Raw genomic sequence first — 15,285 nt, 5'->3', positions numbered from 1 at the left:
AAAAGAGATCAGTAACTCAGAATAAAGTGCTGGTAGCTCTCCATCGCAGATCCCCAGGGAATGACTGTACCAGATTTTGCTTTCTTCTGCTACCAGAAGAAAAGCAGGACACATTTGGTAAGTTATATTTAAGGATGGACAAATATTAGTCTAGAATTGTAAACCTTTGATCTGCAGAGTTGCTCAGATTCAGCTTTTCCAGTGCAACCTGTTTGGGTGTTAGGTCAGAACCAAAGCTGTGACTGGATGACTTTTAGTGCTGATTTGGCTGAAATCTTGCCAGAGCAGCCCTTCCTGCAGCTTTTGGAGCCAGCTGTGAAATATGATGAAGGCAGTAATGGTTCATGAAATTTTAATGTTTTCAAGCCTAGGCCAGAAGCACAGCCCTGATGCTGGTCTCCATCCAAACTCTATCCATGACAGGATCAGAGCTGCCCTGCAGGCACACCCTGTGTATGAGACTCTTGGGCTCCCTGCAAAGCAGCCAGCCTGAGTGCTGGTAGCCATAGAAGTTGGATGGGAGATTCAAGTTCTGCTCAGAAAAAGGGAAAACAATTAAGTCAGGCCAAAGAAAGCTGCTGTGCCTGACTAGCTCTGACACCCAGGCACCAAATTTCAGGTTAGCTCAGCCATGTCACCAGAGACTGTAGCACAGATGTGCACTCAGGTGAGTACTTCAACACAGAAATGCACTTTTTATCACTTTTTTTTTTCTTTTTTGCTATCACATTCTTTTTCAGTATGGAGAAGAAAACAAATAAACCAGTAACACATTTTCTTTATTACCTGCATTGCTGCTCTTAATTATGTTGTTACTGTCCCCCTCTGCTGGCTGCAATATGCTGGAGGGAACCCAGTCGCTTTTCTCAGAGACCAGTTTCTTCACTAACCTGAAACTCAGAGAACAGTCAGTGAATTTTCCTACATTGACCCTCCTTGGGTTGTGTGTCTTAGAGGTGCATGTTGGGCTATTATCTCCTGAACTGAGGAAGAAGGCAGAGGAGCCAGGGCAGTCCTACAGGTATCCATAGAGAATCACAGAATCACTAGGTTGGAAGAGACCTTCAAGATCATCGAGTCCAACCCAGCCCTAACAGCTCAACTAAACCATACACTCAGTGCCACATCCAGTGTTTTTTAAATCACAGCCAGGAATGGTGACTCCACCACCTCCCTGGGCAGACCATTCCAGAACTTTATCACTCTTTCTATAAAAAAGCTGTTCCCTAATATCCAACCTATATTTCCATCTTTTCCAGGAGGTTCTGGCTGTTCCAGCTGTCCAGTTCTGTCTCTCTGCCATACTCACCATTGACCATTTTCTCCTTCCTGCACAAACTGCACTAAATCTCCATCCTCGAGAGAGAGAGAATCTGGGAAACAGCTGTCAAAGCTGCCTTCGACCCGGAAGAGATTGCTCCCCTAAAATGAATGAAACAAGACATCAGAAATACAATCACTATGGATGAAAGAACACAGTGCAAGAGATTTTAGTTAGATACTGAATTAGGCATTTCAAGCTGGCAGATATTTCTTCTGTAGGCAATTGTGATATATCATGCCCAGGTCAAACATTACTCAAAATTTGGATAGACTGTTCTCTGCATTTAGACTTTAGGCTTAACCTACCAGCCATTATTCTGATGTAAAAATTGGGTTTGTTCACACCAGGTGAAGTTATCTGGAAAAGTCTGAAATTGCTTTTTTTAAGACTCAGAGTTTTCCCTCAGTTTTGTAGCAGGCAAAGCAACAGCCTACAAGTATGGGTGACTTTTTATGATCCTCATCCCGATCAACAAAAGTCTTGTAATAATCTTCCAACACCCCAGATCAAATTTCCATCTTCTGTATTTCCACAGATCCATGGATTTAAGGCTGGTGTGAACCCAAACTTTGCAGGTTACACTGTGATCCTTAGAGAGGAGGAAGTTGTGCTGGCAAAGGGCAGTGTAATTTTAAAAAGCAATTACATTATTAGGGTTGGTCTCTTCCTCCAAATCAGAAGAGTTAGAGAGTTCATCCATGCTGGAAGGGATGGCTTCAAAATCTTCAAATGTGTCTAGAGAAGGCATTTGTCTGCCGGGCCAACCTTTTCAAAAGACATAAACCAGACAGCTATCAGACATTAGCCTCTTTGAGAATCAGTCTGTAGAATAAATGTCACATGTTCACGTCCTGCTCTTCCACTTACCAAATTGCTGGTACTTTTTTATAGCTTATTCCACGGTTTTGCCATAAAAATTATGTCACAGCCATTATTCTGTCTCTAAAAAAGTCTAAAAGTCCGCACCACTCACTGTCCCTGGTGTGAGAGCAGCATGTGTGGCTGCAGTGTTCACACCCATGGATGCTCCCAGTGCTCAGCATTGCTCAATCCCTTCAGCTCAGGAGGTACCAAAAACAAGGACCAGGAATCTTCCTGCAGAGCAAATGATAACTTGTGCTGACATGACTTTCAGAGGGCCATGGTGATTCAGTTTCCAGCTTACCTCCACATGTTTAAGTACATAGCCATGGAATTTTTGGTTGACTTCTTATCTCCATCTCACCCCAAGGTGATATTACCACCTGAGCAATTTACCAGATTATACCCTGGAGCAGGCTGCAAGTGCAGGGAAGGGACAGAGTAAAGAGCAAGGCACAAAAACAACCAGGGAGGTGAGGAGAGATCTCAGTCATATTTGTGCTGTATCTGTCTTACTGCATGATTTTCACCAGAACCACCCCAACCCAGTGGAATGGACCCAGTGAGAGATTTCCAGCCTGACTCAAGAGCCAGACTCTCTTCACCTAAAAAGGCATGTCCATAGGATGTGTCCTGAGGGAAACTGAGGCTGAGCCTGATAAGACCTGTCTGCCTGAGGCTGCCATGGTGCAAAAGTTGCTCTGGCTCTTTTGTGCAGGTGGCAACCATCATCTGCACTTCCCTGCATTTGATGCCTGGTAGGGATGGGGATGACCACAGTCCAGCTCAGAGGAAAGAGACCTTGCATCTACCAAATGATTTTGCAGCCCTAAACAGATACAAGCTGAATGCAGTCAGTCAATTTACCATATGCCTTCCTAATTAGTGTACCTGCTGGGCATGAGCTGATTCACAGGGACTTGGGCTGAGCAGATGCTGAACCAAGTTCTTTACATCCTGTGGGCCATTGCTCTGACCACAAGGCATGGAGACAGATGCTCTTGCAGTGGGATTATGCACATCCCAGCACTCTCAACCCACACCAAACCCTGGCCTGAGGCAACACAAAACCCAAGCCAGGCAGTTCAGGCAGTAAACAGAAAAGTGACCTGATCTGGGAGAAATTTATTAATTAGTTTATTTAATCCCTCCCCATGCACACCCTCCCTGCTATAAGCACTGATGGTGCAACACATGCTCATGCAGCTCTGCAGCCCTTCTGCCACCCAGGGATGTCTGCTCCAACAACTGCAATCCAGTTCCAAGGGACACAGGGACCTTCTTCCAGCACAGCTGCATCCCCAGCTATCCCCCCACAGGGATGGTCTGGCCATCTGTGCTTTTAAAGGTGTAAACCAGCCTCTGAAGCGACACTGTCCTGTACTATACTAGCAAAGGTCTAAAGATACAAGAATATGCTGATTCTAGTTAACTTCAAACTGCTACTGCAATTTTAGTTCCAATTCACAGGCTGGACTACAAACACCAAGAGAAAAAGATACCCCTCTACTCCATTAGACAAAGCTTCCACAGTCTTTTGCCACTGTCATTTAGAAACCTTACCACAGCCAGAATTCCTTACAAATACATCTATCAGCCTCCCCCTTCCATACAAATCCCTATTCTAATTTCAGAGACTAAGAAACAGCTTGTTTCTCATGCTTAATTCTTATAAAATAAGACAGATCAAATTCTAAGCTCTCTTGCTTTCAATTAAAATAATTATTTTCAGCCTGACCTCAGAAAACCAGAATCTGGAGCATTGTTTCTAAGCTAATGATCCAAGCTTTTTCTTTCATTGTTTTGGTGGGAAATAATATTCACCAAAAGAGAAAACTCTCCTTATAATAAAGAGATGAAATATTATCATAAATTTAGTTTGCACTCTCAAATTGAGTTTACAAATACTTTAATTGTGTTTACCTGTCTGTGAAGCAGATCTAGGTACGGATCTCGTGGTGGGACCGGCATTACATTTAGTCTGGGCCAAAATGGTGTTCTCAAAAGCATCTGTGACAGGAAGTACAATTTGTGTCTTCAAGGTGAAACAGTGACCAGACAACCAGTACAAAGTGAATTCCTGCATCACCTCTGCAACTGACAGGCTCTTTAACAAACAGGTGGACTGGGGTCCAACAGTTATAAAAGAGGAGACACATGACCAGCACAAATGAGTGAAAGGACAGCAGCATTCCACAGAAAAACTGTAAGTCTGAGAAGGACAGAGAACAGCGAAATGAATCAAACAGAAGTATTGATGTTAATTAAGGAAGACAATTGCTGAGTGAACAGTGCAGTGTTCTATTTCATTACAGCTTCCTTACCCATTTTAACATATTTTCCTTGCAGCTTTTAAAATTATTTTTAGGTGATAATTTATGGTTCTGATCCTAATACATACAGCAGTAAAAGGGGACCAGGGAGACCAGAAATTAATGATTTTACCCTTGATGAATGCAACAGAATTTGGGGGGAGAAAATCCCTTGTGTTATTACCTCAGTCAGATCCCTGTCAATAGCAGCAATATCCTCTGCTAAAGGGGTGATAATGTCCATTGTTTCCTACTTAAAGATACTCAGCCTGGTGAGGGATGCTGTGCAGCAGTACTTTGTTTTCAACCCGTGAGAAGCAAGTCAGTTCTATGCTGCAGATAGTTCTTGCACCTTGAAATCCCCCCTGCCCCTGCAGCCACAGGGGATGCTGAGATCAGGGCATCTGTAAGTGAGGGAAGCAAGGCATAACCCTCACACTTTGGGTGGAGCTGGGTGCCAGGATGGTTCTAAACATAGTGCCAGGGTTTACTGGCAAAAGGAAATATTCTGCAAACAGCAAAGCTACTTCTGCTGTCTCTGAATTGTTTCTTCCAGAGTGCCATGGGAGATAGCTCTGATATTTCACCAGTTCCATCACTGACCTGTTCACTGGCTCTTCCTACCAAGATTTTGTGCAGAACAACACAATGCTGTGAAAGGAGTCCTCAGCCCACATCTTTCTCCTGCCTGTCCTGCAGCAGAGGTACTTGGATCCCTGTGTTCCCCTAAGGCAAATGGTCAGGGAAAGGCTGGAATGGAAGCTGGTGATCTTCCAGTGGCTGAGGAGCAGCACCCCAATTTAACTCTTTGGTTCTGTTTGTTAAACGGTAATTTACGAATCTGCTGCAACAAATTGGTGGAAATTCTGCTTGTCTGAAATGAAACACTGCACTGGATTTGAAATGGCTATTAATGTACAGCCTAGCCTCTCCTGTAGTCTTCATGCACATGGCTCCTGCTTCTCTCATTAAGAGTAGACACCAGCAAGGGAAGAGGGATGCAAGTGGCCAGACTGCAGGTGAAGGTGAAAAGGAGCCTGTTGGCTCCCTGCTGCTGCTCCCTATGGAGGGAGGCAGAGCCAGGCAGAAAATCCAGATCTAGGTGACAGCCTAGAGCTTTACTTCCCAAAACAGGCAGGGAACTGGGGGTTTAATTCAGGCCCATGCCTAGGTGAATATGAGTGCAGGGGACAGGCAAGGGAGTAACAAACTGTCTTTATCCCAGTTATGCAGATAAACTGACCCCAACCCCCTAATGAACTCCAGTGTCACCCACCAGCCGTGATGAGATGTGAATTCAGTGAACAATATCAAACGAGGTTTTCATGCAGGATGGAAATACTCCTACCTTCAAACCCCAGGGGAGTTGGGTCACTCTTTATTTCATGTCTCTTGACTTTAACTGCAGGAACAAGGGGACCTGTGTGGAGTTTATAGAGTCACAAGGCTGTAAATATTGTTAAAGGAGAAACTTGCTTTCCTACACCTGAAAGCACTAACTACCTAACACTTGCAATTTCACCTAGAAGAATGATCAACCCCTGGGTTCTGGGTGGTGGGGATACACACTTCCGTGAAGTGGATAGGGAACAAACCTCTTTGTCAAAAGACATTGAGACATCACAGCAAAAGCATCTGCTTCCCTTGGGGTCTCACAGACGCTGCCTCTCACTCTTGCCCAGGAGATGGCACTAAGGCAGCAGACCCGCAGTCCCCGCCTGCAGCCGTGAGCCTGGCAGGGCACAGCTCACAGAGCCAGCACTTCTGACCCTCGGAACGGGGGACACCGGCCACAGGTCCGTGTGCAGCCCCTCTCCTGTGCCCCACTGCAGATGTGGGGGCAGCTGAACTGCCAGGAGTGACGATCAGACACAGCAGCAGCCTCAGAAGTGGTGACCACAACACCCTGGCAAGGTCTGCATCTGGGCTGATGCTCTGACAAGACTCAGGATTCAGTTCTTCTGTCATCTGAAATATTTTCTTAAAGTAGATGCTGTGACTAAAACACTTAATTGAAAAGCACTGATCCTGTTTTCTAGCTTTGAAAATCATTGCAGAAGTGGTTTTCTCAGTATCCCAAGAGATTGCCAACAGTCTTTTGGCAGACAGGATTCTAGAATAGGACTTTTTGATATGAAACTGTAACAAATTTTAACTTTCATAGCAATTCACACATGCTCTCTTTGATACACCACACTAAAGAACAACCCTTGGTTGCCCATTTTCTTTGTAGATACGTGCTTCATTATGTTCCCCAGCTTTGAAAAGATTTATTAGGAAATGACTCAGTCTTCCCATAATTTAGCAACTGATCATGTATGTCTGAGTTGTTGCTGAGGGCAAAAAGCTGTAATAACCTCTTCTCATGTGCTATGCCCATCACTTCCATGTAAGGATGTTCTAGTGCTGTGGTCTAAAGGTGCTGTCAAAGAAACATTTGTAGGTAGTGAGACTGTCACATCCTGCCTCTGCCCATGAATCCCACCATGCCCTCATTCCCTGACAGCCTCCTTGCAGCCAAGGATGTGGCTCATATCCTGCACAGCTGTTGAGAAGGGAACAGATACTGAGCAACTTTCTTCCTGACAACTACAGAGCAAAGATTTTTATACAAATTAATTCTACAATTTTGCCTTCTATTTTGATCTTTTGAATTGCCCTGAAAAATTTAACCTTGCAAATCAGTTCCTCCAGTCCATTCCAGGAACTGCCAAAAGGTAGTATATTCAGAATTCCATGTAAGACCATATGTTCTGTTATCAAAATTATCCCTGATATGCGGGCATATGTGCTCCTGCAAACCTAACCCCACATCAGCCAAACATTAATCCAATTTCCATGGACACCAGCAACACTTTTTGGAGCCTACAATGGAGAAACTGGGAAGAGTCAGTCTGTGTGCTGACAGCACACCTCAATACACATTCAAAATGTCCTGGTCTGCCTCCCTGCAGGTGTTACACTGGTGCTCGTTTTTCTTCTACTGGAACCTCCTGCTCAGTGAAAACTGGGCCTGAGGGGCTCACTCTGAGCAGCATTTGGCAGTGACTGTGCCAGGCAGCAGGCAGGGAGAGGGGGAGCTAAGCAAGCAGCAGGACAGTACCTTTGGTGGCAGCAGAAGCATTGGCTGTGGTGCTGATGGAGGAGGCTAGGGAAAAGCGACGGGTAACTTCTCTGTCCTTAGACTCTGGATCTGGGAGAACAGACAGATGCAATGCAGGGCAGGGTTAGAGGTTAATAAGCACTGGGGGTAAAAGGTGTTCAAAGCAAAGCAGCAGCTGGAAAAGGGTAAAGAAAAGAAAGGTTGCTCCTCTAAAAATACCCTCAACAAGGTGAAAAGCACAGAAAGTGTTACTATGAACATATTTTCAAAGCAATTCCAATTGCACCAATTTCAATACTTCAGAAAAGAGCCATGCCAATTATTATTTTAGCAACCAACTAGTGTCCAAGTACAGCTACAAAACACAGAAATGAGCATGATGGCTGGAATGGGGTGTGCATCTACAGATGAGGTTTGGATCATTTTAGACACTGAGCTGCTTGTTCTGTGATGACTGACCTGAAATACACTGAAAAACAAGCATGAATGGTTTGGAGTTCACATTTGTCATTTCTAAAATTTAACTGTGTGAATGCCTGAAAAATATTCTCCAAGCTTCCATCTTTACCAGTGCAAACCAGCTTGGAGAAAGTGAAGGCTACAGAGTGTTTTTCTCTTTCCTTATTCATCATCCTGCCTTTTCTCTAAGTCTGCTCAGGAGTAAAGACACAGACTCCCCACATTTCACTATGACATGTGCTGAAGTTGTTCCCACCCCAAGGAATATGAACTTGGCTCTGCAAACCAGGATGGCTAATGCTGACCCAAGGGTGGGGAGATGCAGGGTGCTTTGAGTGTGGACTTGGATACACTTTGGTGCCAGCTCTGGGATGGCTGCCCCAGGGATCTCTGCTGGAGAGCAGGGAGCTCTGGGATCTCTGCCCCAGGATGCCAAAGTTTCTTCTCCAGACATCAGCATTTTTTTGACTAAAACACCAAAGTGATTATATACAACATTTTCCAGCCTGTCATATCCAGCCTAGGCAGAGAGTTCAGCATTTCTCTGAGCATCCATGCTCCACTGGCAGTTGATACCCAATCTTGTTTACACCCTAGTTAATTGGGGTATTATATTGTTTAGACCTTCCTTTTTATGTGCTCTTGACAGAAACAGACACAGCAGATCTGAACCAAAGTACACTCAGCTCAACACACCATCCTTCACCATGGCCAGTAACAAAAACCTTTAGACAAAGTGTTGAGGAGCAGGACAAGCTGATAGCAGACACTTCCCTGTTCCCTTCTCCCAGCTTCCAGCGTGCCCCAGCAGCCAGCCCGGGCAGTGCTGAGAGGCTTTGCCTGCAGTCATGACCACAGCCAGCCTGTCTGCCAGCAGCTCCCTCTGGCCAGAGCAGGTCAGCCCCACAGAGTGAAGCAGGACATTGTGCAAGAGGTGTTCCACAGGAATCTCGAGTAACCAGACCCAGCAAGGCTTTGAACTCAGAGCACCTACAGCTGAGCTCTTCCCAGCTGTGCTTCGCTGCCTGCAACACTGAATACAAGGCAAGACATTTCTTATGACAAGAAAAACTCGGATTAAAAAGTAAAAGAGAGCCCAAACAAAATTGTAAATCTAGACTTGCAAAAATTACAGCATTATTTCTGAAATCTGTGTTTTGTCATTGATTTTCCTGAGTCACAAGATCTAAAATCCACTTGCTTTTGTATTCAGACATTGAACTTTGTTTGTCCATCTTGGATCTCACTACCACATGCAGCCTTAATCTGGTAGCCAGAATCTTACAGCAGTGCTGACTCTTGGTGCATTCTTATCTACTTTATCACATTATAATTTAATGCTTCTGTATTTCTGCTTTTATGCTTTCATCTTGCTTCTTCCTCCTTTGATGTTCACCCTCTCCATCACTGCATACTAACCCTTTGTCTCACAGAGGAAATATTATTTATCAGAACAGGAAAAAAGCCACACAAAAACAATAAAGGGAGTAATTACAGTATCTTTTCAGAAAGTAATTATAAGTAGTCAGTCAATTTAATTTCTATTCACATTTCTTTCTTTCCTCTAAAGTCTCTTCCTTGTACAGCTACCACAGGAACTTGCAAAGCTCTCTTTTCATGGATATCTACTAAACATTTATGCACAAGTACCCAAAACACAGCATTTTACGGTGTCATATAACACAATTAAGTGGAATAAAACCCCAGTTCTCCTGAATTCTCGTTCCCCACTAGGCCACAACTGAACAATATTTGAAAAAACAACAACATCCAACCAATGAATGATTTCACACATGAAAAATCTCATGTAGCACAACAGATATGATACTCTTTTTCTTCAAGCCTGTAAGCTGCTGAAAGAAGTTCAGTTGATCATTTAAAACCAGTTCACACTTTGACCCTTGGGAGAAACTGGAAACAAATGTTATTTGCACTGTACACCAGTAAAAGACCCAACCAGCCAACCCAGAGGTTGCCTTGCCAATGCTGCTGTGGGAGCAATTTTTGGTGACGGTGTCTTTGAGCAGAGGAGCCACTTGTGTACACCAGAAAGGAGCATTTGGGTGAGATGCAGCAGCACTTTAGGAAACGGTGATGGATGGCACCATGGGATGGAGAGAACACCGTGGGAGTGCAGGAGACAGATGGTCTGAGACCAAATGCTGCATGGGTGATTTTACCTTTGGGTGGAGCTCTGCGGTTGGAAAGACCTTGCAATGTGAATCGCTTTCTAGCAAGCGCTGTGCGCTCAAGGTTAAGGCTGCTGGAAGCATCAACTAGGAGAGAGAGGGAGAGGGAAGAGAAATAAGGAAGGAAGGGACAGCTGTTTAGCTTATGGGAAAGGAAAGGTTAGCACTGGATGACAACTCAAAAGAAATCAATAAATTTTGATTCAGTTCAAGCCTGAGCAAGAGCTAATCAATTGGAAAGGTGACATGAGGTCAGGGTGAGTAAACCAGCTGAACCAAACAGACCCCTGGGTTGAGTTTGGCTCACTGAGTTTTAATGGAGAACAACAACAAAACAAAACCAAAGAATAACAGGTGAAGGGAGGTAGCTCTCATCAAGGGAAAATACCATTTAGCAGCAAGCTAGTGCCTTCTGGTATGGAAACACATCATTGGTTGGAGCAGTGAGTTGTAGGGAGAAATAAGAGAAGAAGCCTTGCAGTACAAGACATGCAAGTGTTGGGAGCCGTCCCACTTCTGCAATCCAGCACTGGCACTGAAGAGTCTGCCCTCACCAGCCCTGTGGCTGGTACACCTTCAGCCTTACCTGCTGAAACCTTTCTAAAGCCTCTGAAGCTGGCAGAGTCATGCAATTATCTCCTGATTTGCTGGGATGTAAGGGTGCCATGCCAGCAAAGCTCACATGCCAGGCTCCTGCATGAATAATCAGCCATGCTGTCTGACAGCTGCCTCTGCAGAGATCACAGAAGGATGGAGGTCCTGAGGCTCTGGGCTTGAAAGATACTCAGTTACTCACATTGCAGGAAACAGGACCTAGCTCAAACCCCCAGATCCACACATTCCTGCCAAATCCTCCATCTGCTCCTTTCTTGGTGTGGGCAGATAACACCCAGAAGGTTTATGGCAAAGGAGCAGGAGAAAAACCATGTGTTGGGTACCTGCTTCTGAGCCTTGGGATTTAACCAATAGATTTTCCTCCTCTTTAGTTCACACACTATCACATGAAAATCTTTAGAAGGACAAATGAAGACCAAAAGTACAAAGGGAACACAAAGAGATAGTGAATCCACACTGACAGACAAGCAACAGACAGATTAGCTGTGCTTCCAAAGGAAAGTGCATCCCATCACTTCCCGATTTGCAGCCAAGATAATCTAAGACCCAAGGTGCCTGCATGCATAGGGGGGTGTGAGAGGAACAGATTTTAACAACACAGAAGGATTATGTCACTGTGGTTCAGCTCCTTCTACCCAGTGCCAGCTCTGGGCCAGGCAGGTGCATCTGGTGAGGAGCTGCTCCCAAGCAGTGGCTTCTGCTGTGGGGCTGCCTTTGGCTTCCAAACAGTCTGTGTTGGCCATTCCCTGCTCCCACTGCCTGGCAATCTTTGTACAGATACTGTAGCTTATAAAGAATTCAAAAACTGGCACATAAAACATATTTACTTTCTGTTTTCTTAGGGCAAGAAAATCCAGAGATGTCAAATTATCAGAGATGTCCCACAGGGAGTACAGCAGTGCATGTGCAGAGGGGTGGGCTCCTGGGTTCTTCAGCTCTGAAATTGAATCACTTCACTGAGGGACCCCTTTGCTTTTCACAAGTCCCCACAGCCTCTCAGCACCAGCAAAGCATTTGACACCGGTCTTTGAAGTCATGTTGTCTCCACCTGAGTCATACAAACCTTTTCCTTCATTCTGCAGGTATACCAAATAACCCTGGAAATGATTTCCAAGCATAATAAGAACCAGCAGCAGGTTGAAGGAGAGCCTGCAATGCACACTTGTGTCAAAGAAAGCCAGCAGCATCCTGGGCTGCACTGGGCAGAGCTGTGCCAGCAGCTCCAGGGAGGTGATGTGATGTTTCCCCTCATCTCAGCACAGAGAGACCCTCCTGCAGTGCTGTCCTGTCCTGGGCTCCTCCAGTAAATCCAGTGAGGATCATTAAGGGATTGCTGACATAAGGGGAGAGTAAAAAAAGAGCTGTGACTGCACAGCCTGGAGAACAAAAGGCTCAGGAAGATCTTATAAAATAAAGAAATGGAGCCAGAGGCTTCTCAGTGGAGCCCAGTGAAAAAAGGATGAGAGAGGCAACAGGCACAAATTGAAATATGGGAAATTCCATTTAAAAATGTGAGAAACCCTTTTTACTGTGAAAGGGGTTAAACCTAGGACAGAGTCCCCATGGCAGATTATGGAGTCACCATCCTTGGAGCTGTTCAGAACCCAAAAGGCCTTGGCTGTGAGCACCTTGCTGCAGCTGCCCCTGCTTTGAGCGGGGCAGTCAGACAAGGGGGTCCCCAGAGGATCCTGCAGGATTTGCTCCTGTTTTATTTCAAGGCAGTGACTCCACCAGTCATGTCCACACAAAACACTGATTTACATGTAGAAAACTGTGCCACAGCCACTTATCAATAAGAATAACAAAACTGAAATAATTTGTCAATAGTACCCTCCCCTTCTGTACTGTAGAAACTCCCCAATGTTTTAAAATAATGTGTTCACATTAACTAGACCGATATTGGAAGCATTTTACAGGCAGTAGGTGGCACAAAAGAGACAGTTTTGGCAGAGCCCCAGGCTGTGTGCCGAGTGTTGGGACATTTTTGGGTTCAGCCCCCTGCAGAGCCCTAGGTGCCTCACAGGACACAAACTCGAGTTTTGGCGGGACATGTGGAGCTGGAGAGCATTTTGGTGGCTCTGCAGAGCGAGGTTTGCAGCTCAGGATGCACAGGGCACCCAAATCCCCAAAGAATGGACTCACTGCCCAGCCCTGCAGGAAGAGCCACCCACCAGAGGATGAGGATGCTCTGGGCTGAGCCAGTGGGATCCCAGCCAGAGCCCTGAGGAGCTGCTCATGGGAAAGCAGAAGGCAGAAGAATGACAATCAGCAGGAATGTGAGCCCCGTTCCCACACTCTAGAGTAAGCTGGACAGTTAGAAAACATCAGTAATCCTCTTGGAATTTTTTAAAGTTTCTAAATTTAAAAGGAAAAGCTACTTTTCCACTTTTTGAATTAGAAAAAAAAAGTCTAAATATTTTAAAAATAAAATTTTACTGAAAAATAATTTTAACATTGGGTTTTTTAATGAAGAATCTGTAACTTTTTTCCAGCATGAAAACCTACTGCAATTAAAAATCTTTTGGTGAATAGCCTTTCTTTTCCAAGAGAGACATTCCATTTTCTTTTTAAATATCTTTATTTATAATGAGGGTGTTACTTTATGCCTCATTTGGGTATTAATCTCTTAAGACCTCACCATTTTCTTTTTTATATTAGTAGAAAATTCTTTGTTCAACATTAAGAAATACTGCCTAAAAGAGAAACTGCTGTCAAAAGATTTTCTCTTCCTGCTGTCAGATGAGATTCCATTTCTTTATAGTGTTTATTTTAACTTCTGTTATATAGAAGACCTATTGTGCTTATGGGCTCAAATAATGGAGGGACTTTCTGTGACTGCCTGTGGGTTTATTTACTGTACACCTGGGGAGAATTGATATACACAGAGGGGGCAAAAAACTCTCCTTGACTTGAACAAAGAAATCAGTTAGCAGAGTCTGCAGAAAAAAATTTAAACTAAGTATGTCTAGAAATCAACTTCACCAGGATGCAGAAGGTTAAAACACATAGGCTATTGTCCCCTAAGTTCTATTTTTAAACACAAGTTGTATAAAGAGCACTATAAAGCATCAAAACTCAGACTTAAAAACTCTAAACTGGTGATGCCTTTTGGTGCTCACAAATTTCCATGGTTCAGTCATTCAGCTTTGTAGCATTGGTTTTTTGATGTTGGGTTAAAACAATGTAGATCTAAAGTATGCTCATCAAACTCCAGAAATTTGTGCAAATGTAAAAATATTACCCTTTGGAAGCAAAAGCTCTGTGAGAACTCCTACCTCTCTTTTGTCTGGCGCTGGGACTGGAATTCCTGTTTTTATTGTTAGATGCATCCACATTTGATGTCTCAGATTTGTTTTCATATATACTTGATGACTTCCTGCTATACCTTGGGACAAAAGAAATACAAAAATAGTAACATTCCTGTTAAATCTAATAAAGCACTGAGCACTAAGCATTCTTATTTACCCTCAAACATGGAAGCCTAAGGAACAAAGGACTGGTTTTAAAATGCTGTCTGGTACAAAAGCCTGCATCTGTGCAGGCATATGTGGGAAAAACCCATCCTGCCTCCTCTGCACACCACACAGTGAGGGATGTGGATTCATTAGCGTTGAGAAGGGAAAAATGGAGAAACAAGCTGGCTGTCTGCACAACTTCTTTTTGCAAGTGCAGCAGATTTGAAAGGTTGGAGTGGGAAGCCAGGTAAGAAAAGACAACCCAGATTTTCCTTCTTTTGCAGCATAAATACATTTGTCTCCAGGAGAGAAATGGATACTGGATGGTCACGTAGAGGTCACACCATGCATAAGCAACATATGAATTCTATTGGCTTCCCCAACTTCTGTTTCTTTGCTCTTTGGAGCATGAATCCCAGTGAGATATCCCTGTCTGCAGCTGAATCACAAATGGGAGGATCCACCTTGACAAACCTGCCCAGGTACTGCCTTGGGTAATGGGACTGAGGCCCCTGTCCCAGGTTTGTTGGACATTCAAACTGCAAGGTTTTCTTGTGGTTCTTTGCAAATGTCTGGTGGTTTAATTTGGATGTCTGACTGTTATTTTTGGCAGGCTGCTCCACACAAATCATTGTATCTACACATTTGAAATACTCTTTACCAAAGCTCTTGTTATTGACACGTATCAGCAATTAAACTGCTGCTTGCAAATAACACGTGAACTGCTGTAAGGGAAGGTCCAAGATACATCATTAACAACTTAAAAACATTTTAAATACTAGAGGTTTGTAAATACCTTTTCTAAATATAAAGTAGTTCAGGACTCATTGTTTTGCATTTGAACTTTTGACCTGTTTCTGATGGAATCTTAGCAAGGTCTCTGTTACCTCCTGTACTCCATCAAAATGTGATTTTGCAGCCTCATGTCGGGTACAAAATGGGGCTCAAAATAAACATGGGAACAAAT

At 44.1% G+C, this 15,285-nt stretch overlaps 1 protein-coding gene across 6 annotated transcripts in view; it reads right to left on the bottom strand.

Annotated features, from left to right (window-relative positions):
* MCF2L2 (MCF.2 cell line derived transforming sequence-like 2) overlaps positions 1 to 15,285 on the bottom strand; it is a 151,118-nt gene that overhangs the window by 3,943 nt on the left and 131,890 nt on the right. For 3 of the 6 annotated variants that reach the window (XM_064720927.1, XM_064720925.1, XM_064720926.1), the window contains exons 26-33: positions 14,139 to 14,248; positions 10,240 to 10,335; positions 7,601 to 7,690; positions 5,846 to 5,917; positions 4,109 to 4,195; positions 1,971 to 2,089; positions 1,310 to 1,422; positions 787 to 890 (exon numbers count right to left, since the gene is read on the bottom strand). In XM_064720927.1, coding sequence (XP_064576997.1) covers positions 787 to 890; positions 1,310 to 1,422; positions 1,971 to 2,089; positions 4,109 to 4,195; positions 5,846 to 5,917; positions 7,601 to 7,690; positions 10,240 to 10,335; positions 14,139 to 14,248 — 791 coding nt within the window. The remainder of the gene's footprint in view (positions 1 to 786; positions 891 to 1,309; positions 1,423 to 1,970; positions 2,090 to 4,108; positions 4,196 to 5,845; positions 5,918 to 7,600; positions 7,691 to 10,239; positions 10,336 to 14,138; positions 14,249 to 15,285) is intronic. The other 3 variants (XM_064720928.1, XM_064720929.1, XM_064720930.1) reach the window with 3 other exon arrangements.

Source organism: Zonotrichia leucophrys, chromosome 9 (genome assembly GCF_028769735.1).
Source record: "Zonotrichia leucophrys gambelii isolate GWCS_2022_RI chromosome 9, RI_Zleu_2.0, whole genome shotgun sequence".
NCBI lineage: Eukaryota > Metazoa > Chordata > Aves > Passeriformes > Passerellidae > Zonotrichia > Zonotrichia leucophrys.
The sequence above is the reverse complement of the archived record's forward strand: the minus strand, read 5'-3'. Positions and strand labels throughout refer to the sequence as shown.